The 23,566-nt window shown below is 56.7% G+C and overlaps 1 protein-coding gene across 6 annotated transcripts in view; it reads right to left on the reverse strand.

Moving 5' to 3' along the window:
• The window catches only part of GRIP2 (glutamate receptor interacting protein 2), an 84,578-nt gene that overhangs the window by 43,922 nt on the left and 17,090 nt on the right, over positions 1–23,566 (reverse strand). Inside the window, exon 1 of one of the 6 annotated variants that reach the window (XM_074344260.1) lies at positions 5,366–5,487. The exons of the other annotated variants lie outside the window; for them this stretch is intronic. Coding sequence (XP_074200361.1) covers positions 5,366–5,420 — 55 coding nt within the window. The 5' untranslated portion in view covers positions 5,421–5,487. Of the gene's footprint in view, positions 1–5,365; positions 5,488–23,566 lie in introns of those variants that run through there. 6 annotated transcript variants of the gene reach the window in all.

Below are 23,566 nucleotides of genomic sequence, written 5' to 3' on the forward strand. Positions count from 1 at the left end.
AACTGGGGGCAGAGCCGACTTATCCTGCCCGCTCGGTCCTGCGCAACCCACCCCCACAGACCCTGAGCCAACTCTGGCTCTGCCCTGCGGGAGGGACACAGGCAGGCTGGGGCATGGACAGAGGTGTGCCTGCTGGGGACAGGCGAGAGACCCTGAGAAATGCGGCTGCTCAGCCTGGAGGGACAACCTTGTGGGGACCCAACCACTGTCCCTGGGGGCTATCCTGGGGCCAGGGGAGCAGAGGGAGGGTGGAGCACCTTGGGGGAGCCTGGAGAAGACAGACCAGTAGACCCAGGCAGGGAATGCCACAGAGGGGGCCCTGCTCCTGGTGTGGAGGCCAGATACCTGACCTCTGAGAAATGACCTGGTGGTAAGATGTTTAGGCTGGAGGTCAGACTACCTGGAGGGCTGAGGGGTGGGGGCTCTGGTGGTGCACAGACTCCACCATATCCTCTCTGGCTGTGTAGCCTTAGAAAGTCACTTCCTCCTTGAGCCTCAGGTTCCTCACCTGCAAAATGGAGCAATTTAGTTCTTAGCTCACAGGACTGTTGTGAGGATGAGGGAGTATACATGAACCACATAGCAGGGTGACCAGCAAACAAGTGCCCAGTAAACACCCGGAGAACAAAGAACAGGTCCAGAGGTTCACTCCAGGCTGCTGGGATTCCAGGAACCCCTACAGGGATGAGTTTATCCCCAGCTCCTTGAGAGAAGTCCCGGGGACTCCAGACACAGCAGCTGATCTGAATTTCTGGTGCCCCCGACATCAAGGAGGGTGGGGGCGGGGAAGTGGGGTGCTGTCTGGGCACTGGAGGGGGGCTCGTTTCCACGTTGAGAGTCAGATCTGAAACCCCAGTGCAGCTGCTGCAGTGCAAGAAATGCCAGGAGCCGGATGTGGAGGCGAGAGGCAGACAGAGGAGAGTCTCATTACGGAGGGGAAGGAAGGAGTGAATAATTCATCACAGATGTGCGCCACGTTGGGCGCGCAGGCGGGCAGACCTCAGGAGGGCACGGTGCAGGAGGCCCTCTCAGCCGGCGGGAGGGATTACCATCCTTAATAACCTCATCACCCCTCAACTGTCCATGGCTCCCCCAGTGCCGCAGGGGCCAGACCAGACACCCCTCACCCCCTCACCCTCTGCTCCAGTCTTGCTGGCCTGGGGACACCCAACACGTCCACACCCCAGGAACTTTGCACTGGCTGTGGCCTCTGCTGGCCACATTCTCCCCTTGGATTTCTGCCTGGCTCCCTCTCTCACCTCTGTCAGGGCTTTGCTCTACTGTCACCTTCTCAGCGTGGCCCTCCCTGAACACCCCATCTAAAACTGTCCCTCACTTCCCACGCACCCCATGCCCTCTCCCCCTTATCTGACTCCACAGCATGTGTCACCACCACATATTGTCCTTATCTGTCTTGTTCCTTGGCTGTCACTCCTCCTAGAATGTCAGCTCCATGGGGATAGGGATTTTGGTCCGTCTTGTTCCCTGTTGTACCCCCAGGGCCTAGGACAGTCCCCAGCACACAATAGGTGGTAACTGGTGCTCAGTAGGTATCTGTTGAATGAGTGGATGGCACAGGGCATCCTCCCACCCCCATGACAGCCCTAGATCCTGCCTCTCACTGGACCCCAGCCCAGCCTCTCCCTGCATCCCCACCTGTGCTCTGCAGTCGCCAGAGCCCATTCTAACACTCAGCTGTCCTCCACGCTCTGCTGCTCAAGGACCTTCCATGGCTCCCACTGCCCCTAGGACAGAGTCCAAGCTCCACAGCCTCCCACCTCCTCTGCCCTGGCTCCCTTCTCTCCCAAACCCTTCAAGCTGACCAAAGTCAGCTGACCAGTTCTCTGAGGCCGATCTTCCAAGCCTCCAGGCATTTGCACAAGCTATTCCCTTTACCTGAAACTTCTCTTCTTCCCTTAGCGACCTGGAAAACTCCTACTCATCCTTAAAGACCCTACTCTGGGAGCTTTCCCTGAATTCTCACAAGCAAAATCACTGCCTCCTTCTCCAGGCACCACCTGGACCCAGTCCGCCCATCCCACTGAAGCCCTGACATCATCTGCACATCATTTCTTTCTGGGTCTTCACTCTCTGGATCAGGAACTGTAAGCTATCCCCTTCTGGGGCCCTGACAGCCTAGCACTTTAAAACTATCACCTCAGTTGTCCTTGTAGCCACTCAGTGAGGAGGGTTCCAATGCCGACCCCATTTCACAGATGGGAAAACAGAGGTCCAGAGGGGTAAAGGCACTTGCCCTGGTCAAACAGCTGGGACTCACACCCAGCAGGCGGCTCCAGGACCTGCATATCCTGCCTCCCTCACATCAGCACACAGCAAATTAACTCACTCTTTGAGTTGAATGTAAGTGTTCTATGCCTCCAGAGGCCAAAGCTCAGAGCAGGGTCCAGCCCATAGGTGTCAGAGTTGGAGCAGCTCCGCAGGCCCACCCCGCTCCCCAAACCTCTGCTTTCTCAGTGTCCAGACGTGGAAGCAAAGGCCACTGTCAGGACAAAGGCAGGCGGAAGGGGCCCTGAGAGTCCAGCCCCCAGGGGCGCTCCTATCGCCTCGGCCTCTCAGGCTATGGCTCAAATTGGGGGGCCAGCCAGGACGGAACCTCTACTTTCCCCAGTCCCAGCCCCAGGCAGGAAGCACTGCTCCCCGACTGAAGCAAAGCCTCAAATTCCAGTCTGGGAGAGGCTGCAGATGGCTATGTGGCCCAGGGACCCCCCAACTTAAGCAATCCAGGTAGAGGAACTTGGGGGTGTTACACAGAAAAGATGGGAAACAGGAAGCTCTATTAAAGAATTTGGACCAAGGAGAGGGTATAGCTCAATGGTAGAGTGCATGCCTAGTGTGCACGAGGTCCTAGGTTCAATCCCCAGTACCTCCATTAAAAAAATAAAAATAAACCTAGTTACCTCCCCTCAACAAAATTAAAAATAAGTAATTTTTAATTAAAAAATGAGCCAGAATAATCCAAAAAATTAAACAAATAAAATGTAAAAATTTTTTAAAGTTGGGGGAGGACATAGCTCAGTGGTAGAGCTCATGCTTAGCATGCACAAGGTGCTGGGTTCAATCCCCAGAACCTCCATTAAAATAAATACAGTTAATTACCTCCCCCATCAAAAAAAATTCTTTTCAATTAAAAATTAAGAAAAAAATTTTTTTAATTAAATAAAATTTTAAAAAGTATATGGGCTGGAAGTGGGGAGAGGTGTGTTCACACATTTAAAAAAATATTTTGGAAAAGAAGGCAGAAGAAACACCTCCCTTCCTCCAGCCCCTTGTCTCCCTCTCCCCGGAGCGTCCCCATTCTCAGTGGATGCACAGGTCCACGTGCCTCCCTCGACCCCCGCTAGGGGAGGGGAGGGAAGCCACAGAGCCAGGCACACCTCAGCGCAATGCGCCCTCGTTAATCAGGCCGTGCTCCCTTCTGCTCTCTGTTTATTTCCTGTTAGGGGCTGGCTGGTCCCAGGCACAACCACACTGGGGCCCGTCGTGTGTGAATGTGGGGTGGGGCGGAGGGGTGAGGGGGAAGAGGCAGCAAGAGGCTGGGCTGCTGATGGGAAGATGAAATTCAAGGTTACCAGGAGCCTACTGTGTGCCAGGCCCTGCCAGGACCCTCCTAATCATCACTGCGCTCTCAGGAGGGTGGCTTTTCTTGGGTATTTTTTACCGATGAGGAAACTGAGGTTCTGAGTGAGCCACACAAGAAGTAAGTAAAAGCCAGGGGCAGGATTTGCACCTGGGTCTGTTGGGGACAATACAAGCACTTCCTACATCTTCAAGAGACAGAGCCTGATTCGCAACATGCAGTTGGCTATTCTCCAAACCCTGGGGATGCTCAAATCAGAAGGAGCCAGGATGTGTCTGCCCATCCCTCCAGGCTGGGAGGGTCCCACCGGGTTCTCAGGGCTGTGGATCTGAAGAGGACAATGGCCTTGATGGGGGAGGTGGCTATTCCCTTGGAAACCATCCAGCACACAGTTCTCTGGGAAGCCTCCCAGGAAATCCTGAACCTGATGCTCTCCAGGCATCCATCCACCTTGTTGTCTCTCTGAAAGGGGCTTCCAGGGGCCTCTGGGATGTCACACCACCAGCTGCCCACAGGCCAGTGCAGGGCCGAGAGCCCTGTTAGCCCACAGACCCTGCTATCCTTTGACCGCCCCTAAGGCAGCCCCCCAGACTCCCCCATGGGCCCCTCAGAGGCTGGAAAATGCTCACAGCAGTTATAAGAGCTGGCTTGAGAAAGCCTCCATATGTCAGCTGTGTGGCCGTGGGCAAGTTACTTAACGTCTCTGTGCCTCAGTTTCCCCCTGTGTACACTTGGGATAAAGATAGGGCCAACCTTGCAGGGCTGCTATGAGGAATTAATGAGTAATGCCTTCCCTGGGACGCCGTGGCACTGAATTAACATCAGTTACTCTTGTTCTCATGATCAGTGTGATTATTCCTAGTTTTGAGGCCCGAAGCATAAGGACTGAATCCACCACCTCCCCTCACCCCATGCTGCAGACGGAGTGGTGGCAGCCTAGGGGGGCCACCGCTGAAACCTGGGGTCACATGTGGCCTCGGGGGCTGGACTCCCAGCTCTAGACACTATTCCCCACCCCGACTCCCACTGCAGCCTCGCCCCCTCCTGGAGATGGAGCCAAAGGGACCCTGCACACAATGGGGCTCAGCACCGACTAGGACTCAGCCCAAGTCCACGCCCCGCATTTGTGCACAGCCCCCTGCCCCAACTCCCCCCACACAGCCCTACACACACACACACACACACACACACACACACACACACACACACACTGCCCCTGCCTGCCCAGCTCCACCATGTCCTGAAGGGGGAGGAAAGGAAAGGCCACCAGGGCCACTGGAGGAGGCTGGTGATGAAGGAGGCTGTGACACAGAAGAGAAGAGAGGGAGCGCGTCAGACACAGAGGCCAGGAGAGGACACAGACAGATAGGGCCCGAGAGGGCGAAACAGGTGAGCCAGAGAGAAGACAGGAACAGAGAGAACCAGAGAGGAGAGAGGATGGGGGGGGTGGAGATGAAGAAAGGGGACTTAGAGAAAGGAGACAAAGAGATGGAGAGAGAGAACGAACGGAGCGGTGGAGAGATGGGGAAGGCGGCAGGGGGTGGCCAGGGCAGAGAAAGGAGGCACACGCGCTGATCCAGAGAGAAAGACCCAGAACCGGGAGGAAGGCAGGCGGCAGCGGAGAGAATTCAAAAGCGCCAGAAGAGCCGGGGTCGGGGCGGGGCAAGGGGTGGGTGAGAGGGCGGGAGGGGAGGCCCGGCCCCCCAGGCCCCTGGCCTCCGCCCGCTTAGGGACCCAGGTCCGGCCCCAGCCCCGGGGCCCCAGTACCTTTGGGCCGCCGCCTCACCACGCCCAGCCGCCACTTGAGCGACACGGCCAGCATCGCGCCGCCCGCCCTCGGGGCCCCGGGCCGGGCTGCCCGCGCCGCCGCCGCCCGCGGAGCCGGCGCTCCCCGCGCTCCCCGCGCTGCCTGCGCGGACTAGCAGAGGCTGGGCGCTCCCTGCCTCCGCCCTCCCCGGTTGCTAAAATAGACTATCCTCCCCAGAGCCAGCGGAGATAGGGCCCTTCCTCCCCCGCAGCCCCGGCCTGGGGAGCGCGGTTCCCCCGTGGACCAGACCCCGAGGCAAAACCTCCGTCCCTCCATCAGCAGCCCCCGCCTCAACCCAGTTCTCTTCTCCCCAAAATGCTCCCCTCGACCACCTGTTCTTTTGCCAAAAATCCCCCTCCCCTCTCCCCTAAACTGGGCTGTTCGATGCTGCCAGGCCTCTGCACTGGGCCCCCCCCCCCCCACTAGAATGCTCCTCTGCTCTGACTGGGCCCTTGAGCTTCTCTGCCTGGGAAGGTTTGCTCAGCCTTCAGAGATCCCTGCCTGCTGGAGTCCTTGCCTTCTGGGTCGCAATAATGCTTCTCATACTAGGGTGAGATTGTCTACCCACCTCCAAGACTAGGCGCTTCTGAAGACAAGGAGAGGGTCTGGTCCTCCTATGTCCCCTGAAGCCAGCACAGGCATCTGATGGAGTCATCAGTGTACCATCACCTCACTCGTAAGCTCTATGCACACCCTTATTTGTAACACGGGATAAGGACACATGTGAGTGCTCCAGGCATCCAGCAAGAACTCAATAAATGCATCTGGCATCCCTTCCTGTCTCATACACAGCCAGCCTCCTCTCTGACCCCCTAGTCTGGCCCCTGAGGTCAGCATTACACCCAGGGAGACCAAGGCAGAGGGGCGGCAGCTGGCTCAGGGTCCCAGAGCAGATGTGGTGCAGAGGTGGGACCAGACACTGGGCCCCTGGCCCTCCCCACCACGGCAGTGCTTCCTCCACCCTTTCCCCAAACCACGGAGGCCCCTCACAGGGAGTGCCAGACACCCTCTCGGGAAACAGAAATCAGACTTCGTGCTTGAACCAGCAGCTGGGCCTCCCTTCAGAAAGCTGAAGGTCTCTCCCCATGCAGACTTCCTGCCAATCCCCGTCTCTCTGGGATAATCCCACCTCCAGGGCTGGGTGCAGCATTCACCAGGGTGCAGGATTCCTACTATGGATGGATTGCAGGGCGATTTCGAGCAAAGAGATCCAGCAGTTATTAAAAGCGAATTACACAGAGAGCCACTGATTCCCTTCTCAATGATCTGATTCTGCCCAGGAGTCTCCATTGGGCTCTGTCAGGCCTTTAGTGCCTCCCTGAGGCTAGCAGATCAACCAGTTCTAACAGAGAGCGGGTCCCAGACTCAGAGACCCCCACAGCATGGATTCCAGACAGATGCATCCGGAGGTGCTTGTTGGTAGAGGTCGGGCTGGGGGAAGCCCTCCGGGGGCCACTCAGTGAAGCCAGGGGTCCTGGGTCCTTTATACTGACTCCAGTGAGGAATTCTGTCCTTTTTGTCCTTAAGGTGAGGGTGGCTGGGGCCGTGCAGGGCCAGCCCAGGGAAGATGGAACTGGGTACTTGATTGAGATCATCCAGCTCTTCCTGAGACACAAGACAGCGGGCGGGCTGCCCCCATCCCATCCTACCCCCTCTGCTGCCATCCCTCCCAACGGAAGGGAAGCCCGGGCCTCTTGCTGAACAGCAAATCCCCAGCATGGCTGTGCAGAGTGAGGGAGAAGTCAGAGAACACAAGCCTTCAATGGTGGGCAGGCCTGAGCTCAAATCTTGACTCAGCATGGCCCACTGAGCCTCCGTTGGCTTATTTCCCAGCTCCTCCCAAGTTCAAAGTGTCGTGGACTGTGCCCTTCGAGAGGGACATGGATCCACTCAGAAGGCACTGGAGACAAGGCACCGGAGCCCAGCCACTCGGAGCTGATTTGGGACGGTGGGGCGATCCCAGAAGACCCAGGTCCTACCAAGAAGCTCCCTGGCACTGTGTCTGGTGCTGCAGAAGGAGCAGAGCTGAGGAGGACGTGGTCCCTGCCCTCCAAGAGCTCCCACCTGCGGAAGATGCTCTTCTCCTGGACTCCGTTTCCCCATCTGAACACTGGGACAAGAATCTGCACTGCCCAGTGATTCCACATATTGGAGCATCTGTGTACAGCAGGTGAGCAATACTCTCCTCTTATCCCCCGAGCAGTGCGACTTCTGCAGACCTCAAGCTCTCTGGGAGCTGGCGTCTGCATGGACCCCTGCTTTCTGCCTCCAGTGCTCTCTTCCTCTGGCAGCTTCATCCCCCCTTTCCTGGGGGAGCTGCTCCCTCTCGCACTCAGACTGGGTGGAGCTTGCCCCCAGTTCCAGGAGGACCCTTGACCAGAGCCCGCTAGCCAGCACACTCCCACCCTGGCCACGGTGACTAGCTCAGTCAGCCCAGCGAGAGACTCTTCCGGGACTCAATCAAACTGCTGGGAAAGGGAAATCCTTCCATTGCAGGGTGCGGAAAAGTGGTGTCATTCTGGAGCTGCCGGTGGTCGTTGTGGCACTAAAACAGAAGTGGGGTGGTGAGACTGATCAAATCCTGGTGATGAGGTCACCTTGGCACGGAACCCACTGTACCTGATGTCAGTAATACCCCTTTTCAGTTACTTTAGCCAATAAACTCCCTTCTTTGCTTGTGCTAGTTTGGGCTGGGTTTTTGGTAACTTGGACCCCAAAGCATCCTGACTAATTCAGTGTCTTCTTCATCTCAGGTTCCAGCACAGAACAGGGGTTCAGCAAATGCGGAGTGAATGAATGAGTGAGTGAGCAAATGAGTGAACGATAGACAGAACACAGATTGGCATGCTCCCCACTCTGCTTCAGCAGGGCCCGGGGCCGCGGACTTTAGCTGAAGGAGGCCACAGCTGGGCGACGGGTTCCTTAGCGGCGCGGGAGCCCCAGATGCGTGGTTTTCCTGGCAGGACTCGAGAAGGGAGCCTGGGGGTTCTGGCTTCCAGCCATCCAGAGCTTGCCTGTTGTCTGAGCAGGCGCCCCCTCCACCGTCCCCAGGTTTTCACAGGGCTCCTTGTGCAGAAAGGGCGGCCCCAGGGACAATGTGGGCAAGGGCACGACCCCCTTAGAGCAGATGCAGCCAGGGTGAAAGAGCAGACCCCAGGGGGGGCCGGGGGGGGCAGACAGGGGGAGCGGGGGGGGGCAAGGAGGCCTGAGTTCAGGTGGGCTACGGGGGGGGCGGGGGGGCAGACGGGGGGCGGGGGGGGCAAGGAGGCCTGAGTTCAGGTGGGCTACGGGGGGGGCGGGGGGGCAAGGAGGCCTGAGTTCAGGTGGGCTACGGGGGGGGCGGGGGGGCAAGGAGGCCTGAGTTCAGGTGGGCTACGGGGGGGGGCGGGGGGGGCAAGGAGGCCTGAGTTCAGGTGGCCTACGGGGGGGGCGGGGGGGCAGACGGGGGGGCGGGGGGGGCAAGGAGGCCTGAGTTCAGGTGGGCTACGGGGTGGTCCCGCCAAGCAAGTCCCCGCTGTCCTCTGGCTTCGTGGGCTCCATTCCATGGCCCTGCCTGGGTTCACCCTCCCTGTGCCTCTCACTTCTTCTGCCCCAAGGCCCAGAGAGGCTCCTCTCATTGCCAAAGGTCACACAGCCACGGAAGCAGCCAGGCCAGGATTGAAACACAGGGCCATCTGACAACCCTCAAAAATGAGGTGACCGAGGCCATGGGCTGAGAGAAGGAAACCGATCACAGAGGATCCCAGAGGGATCCAGGCCAGCCTCCACCCTCGACTCTACTTTTGCACCCCTGCCTCAGCCTCACAAAGCCCCAGAGGCCATGGGCTGCTGCCACCCCCACCTGCTTCCTGAAACAAATTAGCATCTCATCAGCCATGCCTTTAATCTTCTCAGCCTGGCCCTTTCTTCCCCAAGGGCCAAGTGGTGTGACATTTCTGCCACCCAGCTCTGCTGATCTAAATAAGACAGAGGCCCCCAGGCTCTGCAGGCGGAGGAGAGGGGGTGGGGGACAGACCCCTTGTCACTGCTTCTCCAGGCTGCGGGAGGGAGAGGACGCTGGACACCCATCCATCCATGCACTCTTTCAACAAATACTTTATTAAGCACCTTCTGTATGCCAGGCCGGGCAGCACAGCCACGAACAGAACCAAGCCTTCACGGTGGGGGCGTTCTAGTGGGGAAGACAGAGAGCAGATGACCAATGCGAGAAGTAAAAGCTGCAGGACGTGAGAGGGTGAGATGTGCTAGAAATAAGCAGAGCAGAGCAAGGGGCATCGAGTGCAGGAGATGTGGCCGATCCTGCAGGGACCCTCAGAACCCAGATTGTGGTCTCCAAATACCTCTTCCCACTAAAAGGACCCCCAGGGCTCCTGGGGGAAGTGGCTGACTCCAGGACTGGCGCAGGGAAAGCGCAAGACGAGCCCGGCACGTCTCGTGGGGCCAGAGTAAGGAGCTGCTTCAAGTCTGGTGGGGAAGCACACAGAAGCCAGCTTGGATGTAGGACATGCTGAGCATCAAAAAGAATAATGACCCCCAAACTGTAATATCCATGTGTCCGGGATTCTCAAAAGAAAAAAGAGCCTCCTCAGTTCCTTTGGAGGCAGTCAAGGTGCAACAGGGAGAATAAATCCGACTCCACTCGGTGACAGGCACCAACTGATTACTCTGAAAACAGAAAACGCAGGTAAAGAATGAAGCATTTATCCCGTCTTCCTGTTTGAACGGTATTTTGGGGGAACCTAATAAGGGAATGTCGTTCTTTACAGAAGAACCACGGCAAGTAAGTGCAGGAGAAATAAGAGAACTGGAAAGAAAACCACCTTTCTGCAATCCTGAGAAAACACAGGATCCGGCACCGAGCATCCATGGAAGGTTGAATGGGGCTGTGTGACGGAGGGGCCCAGGCAGACAGCACTTGAACCCTGGACTGATCCCGGCATCACCAAACGTGGGAACGTTCTGGCATGTGTGTCCCCCAGATGGATGTGGAAGGAAGCCAAGCCCCTCTGCCTGCAAAATTGGACCCGAATTAAATCCAGCTCTAGACCCAGATACTAGTCGACAGGAAGTACAGGGGACAGACACCATGAGGCCATCCCACAGGACAAATGACCCGGTTTTGCCAACAAATAGAGTGAAAGGGGAGAAAAAGGGGGGATGGGGAGAAGGTACTGTTATAGATAAAAGAGACTTAAGAGCCCAGTCACCCAAATGCAGTTTGAGGACCTCAGCTGGATCCCGACTTGAATAAACCAGGCGTGGAGAGACACGTGGGAGGCCCCAGAGGGAAACTGCACCAGGTCTGGGAACGGGACGGTGTTAAGAAATCATGGTGGATTCTGGTGGGTCGGTGCTGCTATTTTAATTACACTTAAGAAAAAGTCTTGATCTGTTGGGGATACAGATGAAACAAAAGAGTCTAAGATTTGCCCTTAAAATGCCTCAGGGGTATTCCTGGGTTATATGTGCCACTTAGAAGTAAATAAAAAATGGAAAAATATAAAATTAAAAATAAATACAGGGGTTATAACAGGTCTCACTCAGTAGGGGACATTTGAAGAAAGGCTGAAAAGAGGCGGGGGCGTGGGGGGTTCTCCAGCAGGGAGGGGCCAGAGCCAGCCTAAGGTGTTCCGGGGGGGGTGCAGCAGTGGGTAGGGGGGTGCAAAGCGGGGCCTCCTAAGGACTCTGGCTTTCCTTTGAGGAAGGTGGGAGCCACTGCAGTGTACAGTGCAGAGGAGGGGTGTGGTCTGACCTGTGATTTAACACCATCCTCTGGCTGCTGGAAGGAGACAGGACTCCAGGTGGCGAGGGTGGAGGCAGGGAGACCAGGGAGGAGGCCCTGGCACAAGTCAGGAGTGTGGGTGGTCCCTGGATCCAGGTGGGGACAGAGGAGGTAAAGACAAGGGCAGAATCTGGTTTCTTCTGAAGGTCGCAAAGCCTTCGACTGTAGGGGTTAAACATTTGCTGAACGGCAGACAGTCCTAGGAGGGTGAGATCTGGGGTCCAAAAGGCCTGCTCAGATCCAGCCCCTACTCTCTGTGCGGTCAGCTCCCCACTCTGGGCCTCACGTCCCCCCGTCAGTAAAATGAGGATGATGATTAAGAACTCAGACAATCCAGGGGGGAGGGTACAGCTCAGTGGTAGAGCGCATGCCTAGCATGCATGAGGTCCTGGGTTCAAGCCCCAGTATCTCCATTAAAATAGGTGAATAAACCTAATTACCTCCCCCCCAAATTTAATAAAATAAATTTTTAAAAATCACAACATCACTCTATTAAAAAAAAAAAAAAGAACTCAGACAGTCATTAAGCTCTGTAGAGACAAAGAAGGTGAAAATGTCCTGCAAGCTGGTAAGGGCATGTATCCCCGAGAGGGAAATGGCCCTTATGGAGCACCTAGCAGGGGCCAGGCACAGAGCTCAGGGCTCCACAGGCATCAAGCCCCACCTTGTCACAGGTGGCACCACCTGCGGAGCTTAAAACAACTATCGCTGAATCAGAAACGTTTCGGGGGCCAGGATGGAGAATCACTGCCTCACTGCCGCCCAGTAGGAAAGACAGGGCATGGGTGTACAGAGAGGGAAAGCGGCTGCTCCAGCATCACACAGCTTCCAAGAGGCAGAGGAGGGACTTCCAGCACAGCCCCGCCTACTGCCCTCTCCACCACCCCCTGCCCTCCACCTCACCAGGCCTCCTTTGAGCCAGCAGCAGCCCCACGGGAGGCTCAAAGACCGCCAGGCAAGCAGCCTACCCATCTGAGGGGTCTGAGACTTTCACAAGCCAAGAAAGAAAATGCCACCAAGCATCTTCCGAGTGGGCCAGGGCGGCTGTCTGACAGGTGCGCCAGCAGGGCCACCTGCCAGGAAACAGGTGGCATGCCTGTTGATAGTCCTGGCACTGCCTTCACAGCGCAATAATCAGGGGCAAATGCCCGGGCAGGCACCGTTAACGACTAAGATGCAGATTAAGTCCCGGGAACTGGGGTGGAGGTGACAGAAATGCTGCAATGCGGGTAGGTCCCGTGTGCCACGAGGGCTCCCCCACCTGCCACAGCTGTGCCCACGCCTCCCACACCATGACTCCCGGCTTCCCTCTCCACACCTGCCCACCGAGTCCCTGGGAGAGGACAGCCTGGGGGCAGGTTTAGAGTCCGACAGTGCTGGGTTCAAATCCTACGCTTTCCTGGTTCACGAAGTGGGTCTGACATCTCCCAGGCATCTCGTGGCTGTGACAGTGTCAGGAAATGACACGCATCTGGGGCAGACCAGGGCTCTGTGAAACGGACCTGCCTCATTATCATGGGCCAGGCATTTGCTCTCAGAATACAGTTTCCTTGTCTGAAAAGTGGAGATGAAAATCCTTCAAGTCTGAGTATTACTCTGCGGTAGGCTCCCCAGCCTTTGCACACAGCAACCCTCCCCGTGACCCCATAGGTAGGATGATGGTGAGACCAGGCACGGAGACCAGGGCAAAGGTTCAAGGCCGCCCAGCTCTGAGCCTGACCCCTGTGGCCACGCTCCAAGCCCACCCTCACACCCACTCTGCTGTTTTTCCCGACACAGACGCCTCTGTTGTGGTCTCCATGGGAGCGTGTGGGTGGGTGTGAATCAATACAGCACCGCTCCAGGCCCAGGTGCCCTCCCACCTTGCTTTCTACTGTGTGCCGTTCCTGCCGGCAGGCAGCCCGGGGGCCTGTAAGTAGAGGCAGACCAGGCAGGGCCCCCAGGGCTCTGAGCAGCCCTGTGGCCCTGGGCTTCACCTCCCCTTGGCCACCGTGGGGACATCACCTGGCACTTGGGGACTTTGTGAAGGTTCAGCTGGGTCAGACGCGGGAGCTGGTATCACACCCACCCGCTTCCCTTGGCACCAGCCAGTGAGACCTCATCTGGAAAACTGAGGCAAGAACAGGAGGGCCAGGGCCAAGGCCGGGCTCACCCGGGTGGGACGAGCCGCAGGAGGGGTCCTGTCTCCATTTGGCAGGTGAGAGAAGTGAGGCCCAGAGAAAGGAAGGGACAGGCTCAAGGTCAGAGTCCATCCACGGTAGTCCGGGCTCAGATCCACGGTGCTGGGCTCCCAGCCGGCCCCCTGCCCACTTAGCAGACATGCCCGCTGGGCCAGGCGACGTGAGTGGCCGGGATCCCCCCACTGTCTGAGGGCTTCTCAGATCTTCACACAACAGCAGGAGAAGTACCCCCCACATGGTAACCCTGCGGCTGAACTGAGGCCCCTGCGTGTGTCCCCCAGACCCACCTACATCCCAGATCTCCCAGATCCTAAGAGGTGCGAGCAGACAGCTTATAAGTGGGCAATGTCACAGCCTGAGGGAGCCAGGTCCGAGCGTCACCCTTCCTGGGGTGGCCTGCAGGTCCACATCCCCCAGCCGGGCCCTCGGAAGACCAGGAGCCCCCACGAAGGGGCACGGGGCTTTACGCCCACCTCGTCGCCAGCACAGCCCCGTCCTGCTCAGCACTTCCCCCCCAGCCCCAGCCTCGAGCACAGACAGGAGGGGCCGGAGCTCACCCAGCCTGCTAGTGGCGGCTCCAGACCAAATGCCTGTGCCCCCTCCAGATTCGTACTCCAGATTCGTACGGCGTCAGGAGGGGGCCTTCATGAGAGAATTGTCCTGAATGGGATTAGAGCTCTGATCAAAGAGACCCCAGAGAGGTCCTGCTCTCCTCCCACCACTGAGCACACGGCGAGAAGGCGGCCGCTGTGGGCGTGGGCCCGCCCGAGAGCTCGACCACAGTGCTGCCTTGACCTCGGACTTCCCACCTCCAGAACTGTGAGAAAGAAACTTCTCGCTTACAAGCTACTCAGTTGGGTGTTTTGTTCCAGCAGCTGGAACAGACTAAGATGGCGGCACAAATGGGGCCAGAAATACCAGGTCCTGTTACCCCCCACACCCTCCCCCAAAAGGCAGCAGCCACATGTCCCAGCAACACCTGAAGACGGCCCTGCCGGTGGCCCCAGGTAAAGGGAGAGTGTGTCCCCAGGGAGAGACTGGCCCGGCTGCAGGGGGGCCTCTATCTGTCCACTTGTCCGCAGGGCAGCTGTGTCAGCAGTCTGGACAAGGTCTCGGGACTCTGGCCATTCAAATGAGCCACCGCAGTGTGGGAATCAGAGCCCAGGGCAGTAGGAAACTGGGTGATAGCCCATGAGGGGACAGGGACAGGGACACAGAGTCTTACAGCCACAGGGGACTACAAAATAGTCCACGAGGGCAAACAAGATGGGCACCCTGGAGCCCCAGGACCGCAGGTCCAGAACCACAGAGCATTCATCATGGAAGCACCCCACACTGGGACCCGACCACAGGCCTGGAACAGCAGCAGACAGGGTCAGAATTACACACACAGAAGCCACAGTGGTGAATGAACCCAAGCCACAAGTCATCAGACTGAGGGTGGGGACAGGGCAGAGGATGGTATCGTGGGACCCCAGACCACATCCAAAGGGATAGCATGAATTACTGGTATCTTGCCCAGCAGACTGTGACCTCCCGAAAGTCCCTTTCCACGGCCCTGTCCTCTCCATCTCACCCTCAACCCCACCAAACTCCTCCTCCCAAGGCTCTCGGGGAGAGAGGCAGGCACATGGCCACTGTGTGACCTGGGACAAGTCGCTGTGTGCTCTGGGCCTCAGATTCCCCACTGTAAAATTAGAGGGTTGGCCCTTTCCTAGAATCTATGAAATGATCACATCACTCTTCTCTCCCTCCTGGTAAGAGTCTATGGATCCCAAAGAACATCACTTGAATGAATGAATGAATGGACGAGGTACCGTCTTGAAGTCTGACCACTGGACTTATCGGGGCTCACCTTCGTGTCCCTGGATCTTGGCCTCTGTTCTCTGCCCCTAGGTAAACCAGGTCCTTTGGCTTTTTTCCTGCTACACAGCCTCCTCCTTGGAAGGCCGCCTCTCCATCTCCCTAAGTTCCCTGGATTCTGTCAGCCTACCCATGTGTCACCTCCTCCAAGAAGCCCTTCCTGACTCCTCCCGCCCTGGCAAACTTCTCTCCCCACACTGCTGCACCAACTGGACACTCCTTGGCACCACAGTGCTCCCTCCCCCACCCCTGTCCAGCTGTCAGCATCACTCCCCTGGACAGCAGCAGCAGCCTCCTCACTGGTCTCCCTGCCTCCACCCTCACCTTCCCGAACCCACCTTCTTCATAGCAGTCAGAAGCCAGATCTTGTCTTTCTCCTGCTTACACCCTCCCATGGCTCCCAGGACACTAGATAAAACCCAAATCCCTCAAAAGGTCAATAAGGTTCCATATGATTGGTCCCTGTGACCTCTGGTCTCATCTCCCTCCAGTCCCTTCACACTGGCCTCTCCCACCACACCATTTCTCAACCACAGGACCTTTGCACGTGCTGTGCCCTCTATCTATGATGCCCACTCCCTTCCCACCCCCCTGTCTGCACAGCTCCCTCCCTCCCTTTCCTCTTCAGGTCCTCACTTAAAAATCACCTCCTCGACAACCAAAAGGTGCAGACCCACTCCCCAGCACCCCCACCCCCTTCCTTGTCTTGTTTTTCCCTCAGCATTTCTCATCTGCCAAACCACTTCTTCCTTGTATTTCTTATTTACTGTCTGTCTCCCACACTAGAATGACAGCTCCATCAGGGCAGGGCCCACGCGCGTCTTCTGCCCTGTCCCGATGCACCGCAGGTGCCCAGCAATACTTGTTCAGTGAGAGATCTGAGTCACACCCAGTCTGGAGGCATCTTCCTGCTCTTTGCTGGCTGCAGGTCCTGCCTGAGGCCCCCCCACCAACGCCCCTTCAGCTCGGGGTCAGGGGGACAGGACGGGAGATGAAGCCTTCTTCTGTGTTTCTCCCTCAGTTTGGAGCAGATATTGGCACAAGGTCACCCAGCCATGAGAACAGAGCTGGGATCCCCACCCAGAACCCTTGGTTCCAAGCACTGTTTCGATCTGTTTCTGGGCACTGAAAAAATATCTGCAGGGAAGAGAGGCAGGCAGGCCCCTGAGAGGAATCCTGGCCACAGGTGATTCAGAGTCCCCTGCCCTGCGTGGGTTCCAGCTGAGGGAGGCCACCAGCCACCACGGGTAGACATCCTGCGGAAATGCCCCACAGAGAGGTGGCCGGCGGGTCAGGGAGCCAAGGCAGCGGGGAAGGGGCTGTCCGAGAAAGCCCGGGGGCTGGGAAGGGGCTCCCCAACAGTCAACATCGCGGGGACCCCAGGCTGGGCCTGTTCTAAGCCCTTCGCGTATATTAACTCATTTAACGCTCATAAACGCCTCTGCCACGAGTGCTCCTTTGAGCCCCACCCTACAGCTGAGGAAACTGAGGCTCAGAGAGATGGAGTGTCTTGCTCAGGGTCACCCAGCCAGCAAAGGGCAGAGCCAGGATTTGAAGCCAGGTTGTCTGGCTCCAGACCCCATGCAGAGGAAGAGGGCCTGTGGCAATGGGGTGAAGGTGAGGAGAAGGACTTTAAAGACAAAGCTGTCTGATGTCCATTTAGGAGATGTGTGAATCTGAGCAATGAAACCCCCTCCATCGCCTCCTGCCGGCCAGCGTCCCAGTCAAGCCTGCTGCTCCACGTCACCCTCCAAGGCTTACGGCCTCCCAGCCGGAAGCCAGGTGGACATTGTGGGGACAGAGACCACCCACGCAGGCGGGGATGTGACCCTCACAGCAGAGCAGCAGTGGCAGGAAGTGAGAGCCCAGAGCCGGGGCGGGCGGCTGCCCTGGGCGTGCAGAAGCCTTGGAGGGTGTTGGGGCCACCTGGGGCCGGGATTACAGCCTCAGCCAGATCGAGAGCGGAGCTGCGCAAAGCGCAGTCTGCGGACCCAGGCCTGTCCTGGAACTATTTCTCGCTGGACAGCAACAGAAGAGCCCAGAAACTGAGAATAAACGGTTAGGGACCATTAGAGCAATGCCGCACTGCCACAACACCCCAGCGCCTGATCAGTGGCTTGTATTTTTCATGGCTTTCTTGTTTCATTTCATTTTTCAATAATTCATTGCTAGTGTACTTTTCAAACGTATGAGATTTCAATAGATAAACAGTGAAAGGAAAATACTGGCCCTTCACCAGATAATCTAAGAAGCAGTGATTTGGAGGAACCAACCAGTGACAAGAAGCTGGCACCCAGCCTGATGTGTAATAAACATAAAATAAAGCTGCAAAATAAAAGCTTAGCTTTGGAAATGACATAAGACTTTTACGTGTGCTGAAATGAGCTTTTTCAGATCAGGGTGTCTCACAGTTTGGACTGGACCATCCTTTGTGGTGGGGACTATCCTGTGCATCCTAGAATGTTGAGCAGCATCCTTGGCCTCTACCCACTAGATGTCAGTAACCCCCTCCCCCAGTTGTGACAACCAAAAACGTCTCCAGCCCTTGCCAAATGTCCCCAAGGAGGCAACAGTGCCCCCATTTGGGAACTGCTGGCTTAGATGTTCTGACTCTGTGTGTGTGTATGTGTACGCATCTAGGTGAACGTCTGTATGTGCAGGTGTGTTTGTAGTGCACATGTGTACGTGTGCATGTGTGTGTGTGTCTGTGTTTATCCTTGGCCCACCTTCCTCACTCACATGGTCAGCCTGCCTGGTGTCTAGAAGCTTCTGAGTTTGCAACCCCTGGGGTCACCCATTACTCTAAGGGCTGCCTGTTGGATTTCCCCTCCCTAAAGTTGGCCCACAGGAAAGGCATGGCTACCACTGAGGACCAGTCTAATGAGGTCGCCATGGGAACCTGTGTCCACCCAGGAGTGAAGCTGCCCTCAGGGCCTCCTACACCTCAGCCCCGGGAGCCCAGGGGCGGTGGACGAGACCAGCCACAGGACAGAAACCGTGGCCTCCAGCCAGAGGCTGAGACCAAGACAGGTGGTCTCTGGGGCTCACTGGGCGGGAAGAAGCTGAGGGACCTGGCAAGGTGGCTGGTGGAGCAGAAGCTCTTAAGGACACACCAGGGAGCACAGCCTTCAAACCACAGGCGTCCACACTCCGGCTGGGGGCTCTGATGCACAGCGACCCAGCAGGGTCTCGGGGTCTGTGTTTCCAAAGCTCACTGGGTGATTCTGATGCACAGGAAGAGCTGAGACCTCCCTCTGAGTGCATCAGAATCCCCTGTGAAGCCTGATAAAAGAAGAGATTCACTGCAAAAGGAAAGAAGAGAGAAAGAGAGAAAGAAAGGGGAAGAGAGGAAAGAAGAAAGAGAGAAAGAGAGAAAGAAAGAGAGAAAGGAAAAGAAAAGGAAGGAAGGAAGGAAGGAAGGAAAGAATTAGTGAGAATGCAGAGCAACTGGAACACTCACACATGGTTTGTGGCAACATAAACCAGTAGGACTTTGGAAAGGAGTTTGGCAGTATCCATTAGACTCTCTAAGCATGCATATCCTAAAATATACCTCAATAAAGCTGCTAAGAATATGCTCATCCTATTGGCCAGCAACTGCACAAGGCATATACCCAACAGAAACGTGTGCCCCTGGCTACCGGAAGGCAAGTTCAAGAATATTCCTAGCAGCATTTTCCATGAGTCAAAAAATGGAAACAACCTAGAAGTCCATCAACAGTAGAACAGATGAATAAAAATGGTGCATTCGTGCCACGGAATACTACACAGCAGTGAAAAAGAACGCCCTGCTGCTACACACAGCCCAGTGGCTGGAGCTCAAAACATGATGTGGAGGGAAAGGAGCTGGACGGAGAAGAGCACACACTAGGAGATTCTGTTCACGTGAAGCTCCAGGACAAGCAAAACAACTTGTCATCCCACTCCCAGCAACACCGGTTCCTCGGGCTGGGGCCCGGATGAGCATCTGAAACATCCCCTCCCCCTCCTCCCTGGAGATTCTGGTTCCCCAAGTCCTGGGGCCACATCATGATCTAAAACATTCGCTGAGCACACGTTGGGACGGGGAGCCCAGAAAGCCAGCCCCCAGCTGCCAGGTCCTGCCGCTCAAAGCAAGCTGGGCCGCAGCTGGTAAGAGCCCAGAGGACCAGCAGCAGGGCTGGTCGATGCCGGGCCCTAAAGAATGGCCTTGTGGGCATAAGGAGGGAATTCCCACTGGTGCCACCCTGGTTGCGGGAGACACTGGAAGGGAGGGTGGGATGGAGTCGCTCGGTCACTGAAATCCCGTTGCAGGTGGGCTGGCGGCCTAGTGTGCCCACTCTGGAGGCCAGGCTGGGCGACAGCCCTGTAAGGGAAACAAAAGGATGGGGAGGAAGCAATTAAGGGCCTGCCATCAGGGAGGCAGCTGGCATCTGCTCAGGCATCTGCCGAGGCTCGTTCTGTCTCCCCAGAGCCCAGGTGGGTGGGGGACGGGATGGGGGAGCTTCAGGCCCACCCTATGTGCGAGAGGCCGTGGAAGCCAGCAAGCTGCACGGACGCCACGTCTCCTTATCAGCCAGGGTGGCTGGGCGGACGAGTCCCCACCCTACCCTGTCACCACCACTGGAGGGAATGGGCTCCCCGCCACAGCACCTGAACTGCAGGTAGCCTGCTCAGTGCCAGGCCCGGGGAAACGCTGGGCACAGAGAGCAGCAGAACCAGCCCCAGCTGTGACAGGGTGTAACGGGGAGCGCCAGGAGGCCTTCCTGGAGGGAGATGCTGGGCAATGTCTGCAGGATTAGTGGGGACTAACCAGACAAGCCCCCCACCCGCCAAGGCAGAAAGAATGCGTGGCAAGGGCCTGGGTGAGGTAAGAGTGAGCACCCCTGGGCGCTCCTCTGCAGCAGGCAAGGCTCTGGGCCCTCCTGCACTAACCCAGCTCATCCATGCTGACACTCGTGCAGGGGCTGCCATTCCCATTTTACAGATGAAGACACTGGGCCACAGAGAGGTTAGGTAACCTGCACAAGGTCACACAGCTCGTAAGTAGCAGAGCCTGACTCTGAACCCCCTGTGCTTTGCTGCCTCTCACTTGGCTGTTTTCCTCTAAGAATGGACAGGAGGCCAGCGTGGCTGGAGCCCCGAGAGGGCGGAGGGGAGCAGTGAGGGCGGGTGGGGAGGGCAGCAGCGGGCGGGGCCCCACGGGAAGACATAGATCCTGGTAGCGGTGGGGGCCCTGCAGGTAGAAGGAAGTGATGGGGCCAGACACGTGTTTCACAGGCGCCGTCCGGCCAGGGTACGGCCAGTGTCTAGCAACACAGGACCGTCCACGGACACCTCCTCACTTGTTCTGCAATTACTGAGCGCCCCAAGGCACCACGGTCTTTTCTCCAGACGGCATGGTCCACGTTGACCCCTGGTGGGCGGCAAGGACCTCTCAGACACAAATGCACAAATTGCACGACTTGACAAACTCGAGAAGCACATTCTGGCACGAGCCTCAAAGCCCCAGTTTAAGCCCTTGATGGGTCCCCCTCCAAAGCGCAGCTGAGCCACTTCCACGGCTTCTGTTGCCACTTTTGCTTTGTGAAGGTCGATGTCATCGAGATGGAGTCTTTCCTAATTAAAATGTGGGGTGAAGATTTGACTCATCAATCAGTTCCTCTGCCCAAGCACACACTACCGGTCGTAGCAGCTTCTGCCGCCGCGGATTTCCCGTTCTGGCCACAATTTCTGTCAACTCCAATCCTCTCGGGTCAGATTTTTGCAGGTCTTACTGTTGGCATGGAGATTTGATTCTTCTGTCAATTGTTAGATCGATAACCATTTTTACTGTGCACCGATTTAGCCAATGTCAGTTTTATTTTGTGTTGGTTATTTCTACCGGTGATGTTCATGACAGACTGCACTGGGCACAAGCAGTCCAGGATTCTTTCTTAGGGAATGTGAGGCGAATGGAACATGCTTGCAAATCACAAAAAAGGAAAGGAGCCTGAAGACAGGGAGAGAGGCCCAGACACAGAGACCACAGATCGAGGCTGTCAGGGAGCCAGAGAGAGACAGAGAGACACAGAGAGAGACACGGAGGGGAGAGAGACCCGTGAAATGACAGTTTAGCTTCTGACAGCTCAGCAGAGCCAAAGGGCAGTGTCCCAACCACTAGGCCACGCTGCCCTCCTTCCTCTCCAGGCATAGTCTGGACAGCCCCACCTCCAGGCCATCCTTGGTCCTTCTTGACATTCAGCTCAGGGTTCAGTCCTCCCATGGCTCAGTAAAGCTTTATCAAAATAAGAATAAAGGTCACTCAGACTGTATCCCAGCAGACAGACCTCTGGGCAGATACTGACCAGCTAACAACACCCCCAGCCCAAGTGAAACCAGCTCCAGTCCTTGGCCTAAAGCCAGGGAAGTTCCAGCCAAAGGAGGATGTTGATGTGGCTGAGGGAGTGCGGGCGCCTGGGGCCGGGCAGGCTGGGGTCTGAGTCTGACTGTCTCTCCTTGGTTTCTCCTCCTCAGATCTCAGCTGTCTCACCTGAGGGCTGGGGCTGAAGGCCTAGCTTGCAGGGCACACGTCAGACGGGGGGCCTGTGTGAAGCCCCTAGTGGGCCCCTCTGCCCAGATGCCATCTCCAGCCCCCACCCTATTGGGCTGTCTAAGGAAGGTGCAGATCCTCCCAGCTCTGGCTTCAGAGCAACAGCCCCATCCTTGCCCTAGGCCGTGGGGCAAAGAGGTCCTGAGCTTGGAGACCTCCTGGCTCAGCCTTGGGCTAGGGAGGGCGCTTCTGCAGGGCAGACCTGGACTCTGGGATGGGGTGGAAGGCCCGCTGGTTTGGGTTTCTCTTCTCTTGCCCGCCTCCCCAGCGCATCGCGAGTGGGTCTTGCGTCTTCTGCATCTCTAGTGGGTGCAGTGGAAGACCGAGGGCACAGCGGTCTGGATAAACATCTTTTTCACTTATCAAGCGAGTCGATGACGAGGTGAAGGAGCTCTGGGCTGGAGCGTCTTCGCGCAGGGTGACCAGGTCAGCTGCTTTCTCTCCCTGACCCTCGATTTCCTCATCCATAAAAATGGGTCTGCTTCTTATAAAAAGCTGAACATACACTTGGCCTGCAACCCAGTACCCACACTCTTAGGTATTTAGCCGAGAGCAGTGGAAACACACGTTCACATAAACACCTGTCTAAGCTCCGGGCAGCTTGGTCACAGCAGCCCCAAACTGGAATGCCCCAAATGCTCACCAACAAGAGATTGAACAAAGACACTCCCTGGATACACTCAGCAAGAAAAAGAGCAAGGTACTGACACACACAGCCGCACGGGTGAGTCTCAAGACACGCTGAGGGGGGAGGGCAGAGCTCCAGTGGTAGAGAGCATGCTTAGCGTGCACAGTGTTCTGGGTTCAACCCCCAGGAGCCCCTCCAAAACTAAATATGCAAACTTAATTACCCCCCAAAATAAAATAAATAAATGTTAAAAAAAAAGGACAAGCTGAATGTGCAAAGACTATACATATATGATCTCATTTCTATGAAACTCTAAAAAAGACAAATCAGATTTATAGTGATGAAAAGCAGATGGGCGCTTGCCTGGGTCCAGCAGGAAGGGGAGGAGAGCAGGAACTACTTGGCGGGACACAAGGAAACTCTGGGGGGGTGATGGGAAGGCTCTAATTACGCCCGAGCTGGGGTGGTGGTTACATAGCTGTGTACATTTGTCAAAACCTTCCACTGGACACTGAAAAGGAGTGCATTTTACTCTATGTAAGTTATACCTCGATCAAGCTAATTTTTGAAAGATTCCTGAGACAACCTTCTTGCAAACTTCCCAGGGCCAGTCTCCGATCGGATATCACATACCAATGGACGTGTCACACTTTGTCACCCTGGGACGGACTTTCCAGGTGGGAGGGACTGGGGGCGTCTCTATGGGTGGTACCAGAAAAGGAGCCCACAGCACTGGTTGTGTTGGGACTCCCCCATGATGGTGACAGTGCCATGGCTCTGGGGTCGGGTGGACCAGGGCCGGAATCCAGCCCTGCCTTCACCATCCCACTCTGCCACCCGGGGCAAAGTAGCTTCTCTCCCTGAGTCTCAGTCTCTGGAATATTCCTTTGAATCCTGGCCAGCAGAGCTTTGGCTCTGGGCTGAACCCCAGGAGTGCAATCAGGCCTCATCACGTGGACGTCTCCAGCGTCCTCTAGACTGGGAGACCACCCGGGGCTCGCAGCCCCGCAGCGGCAGGGTGGCCGGAACCCCACGCTCTTCTACGCACTTCCTCCGGGCGGCAGGGCAGGCCTGTCTGTCGCACGCGGGATGGTCTCCTGTCTCCGATGCCTGTGATTCTTCCATCAGCGTCACAGC

This window comes from Camelus bactrianus, chromosome 17 (genome assembly GCF_048773025.1).
Source record: "Camelus bactrianus isolate YW-2024 breed Bactrian camel chromosome 17, ASM4877302v1, whole genome shotgun sequence".
NCBI classification, from domain to species: Eukaryota; Metazoa; Chordata; class Mammalia; order Artiodactyla; family Camelidae; genus Camelus; species Camelus bactrianus.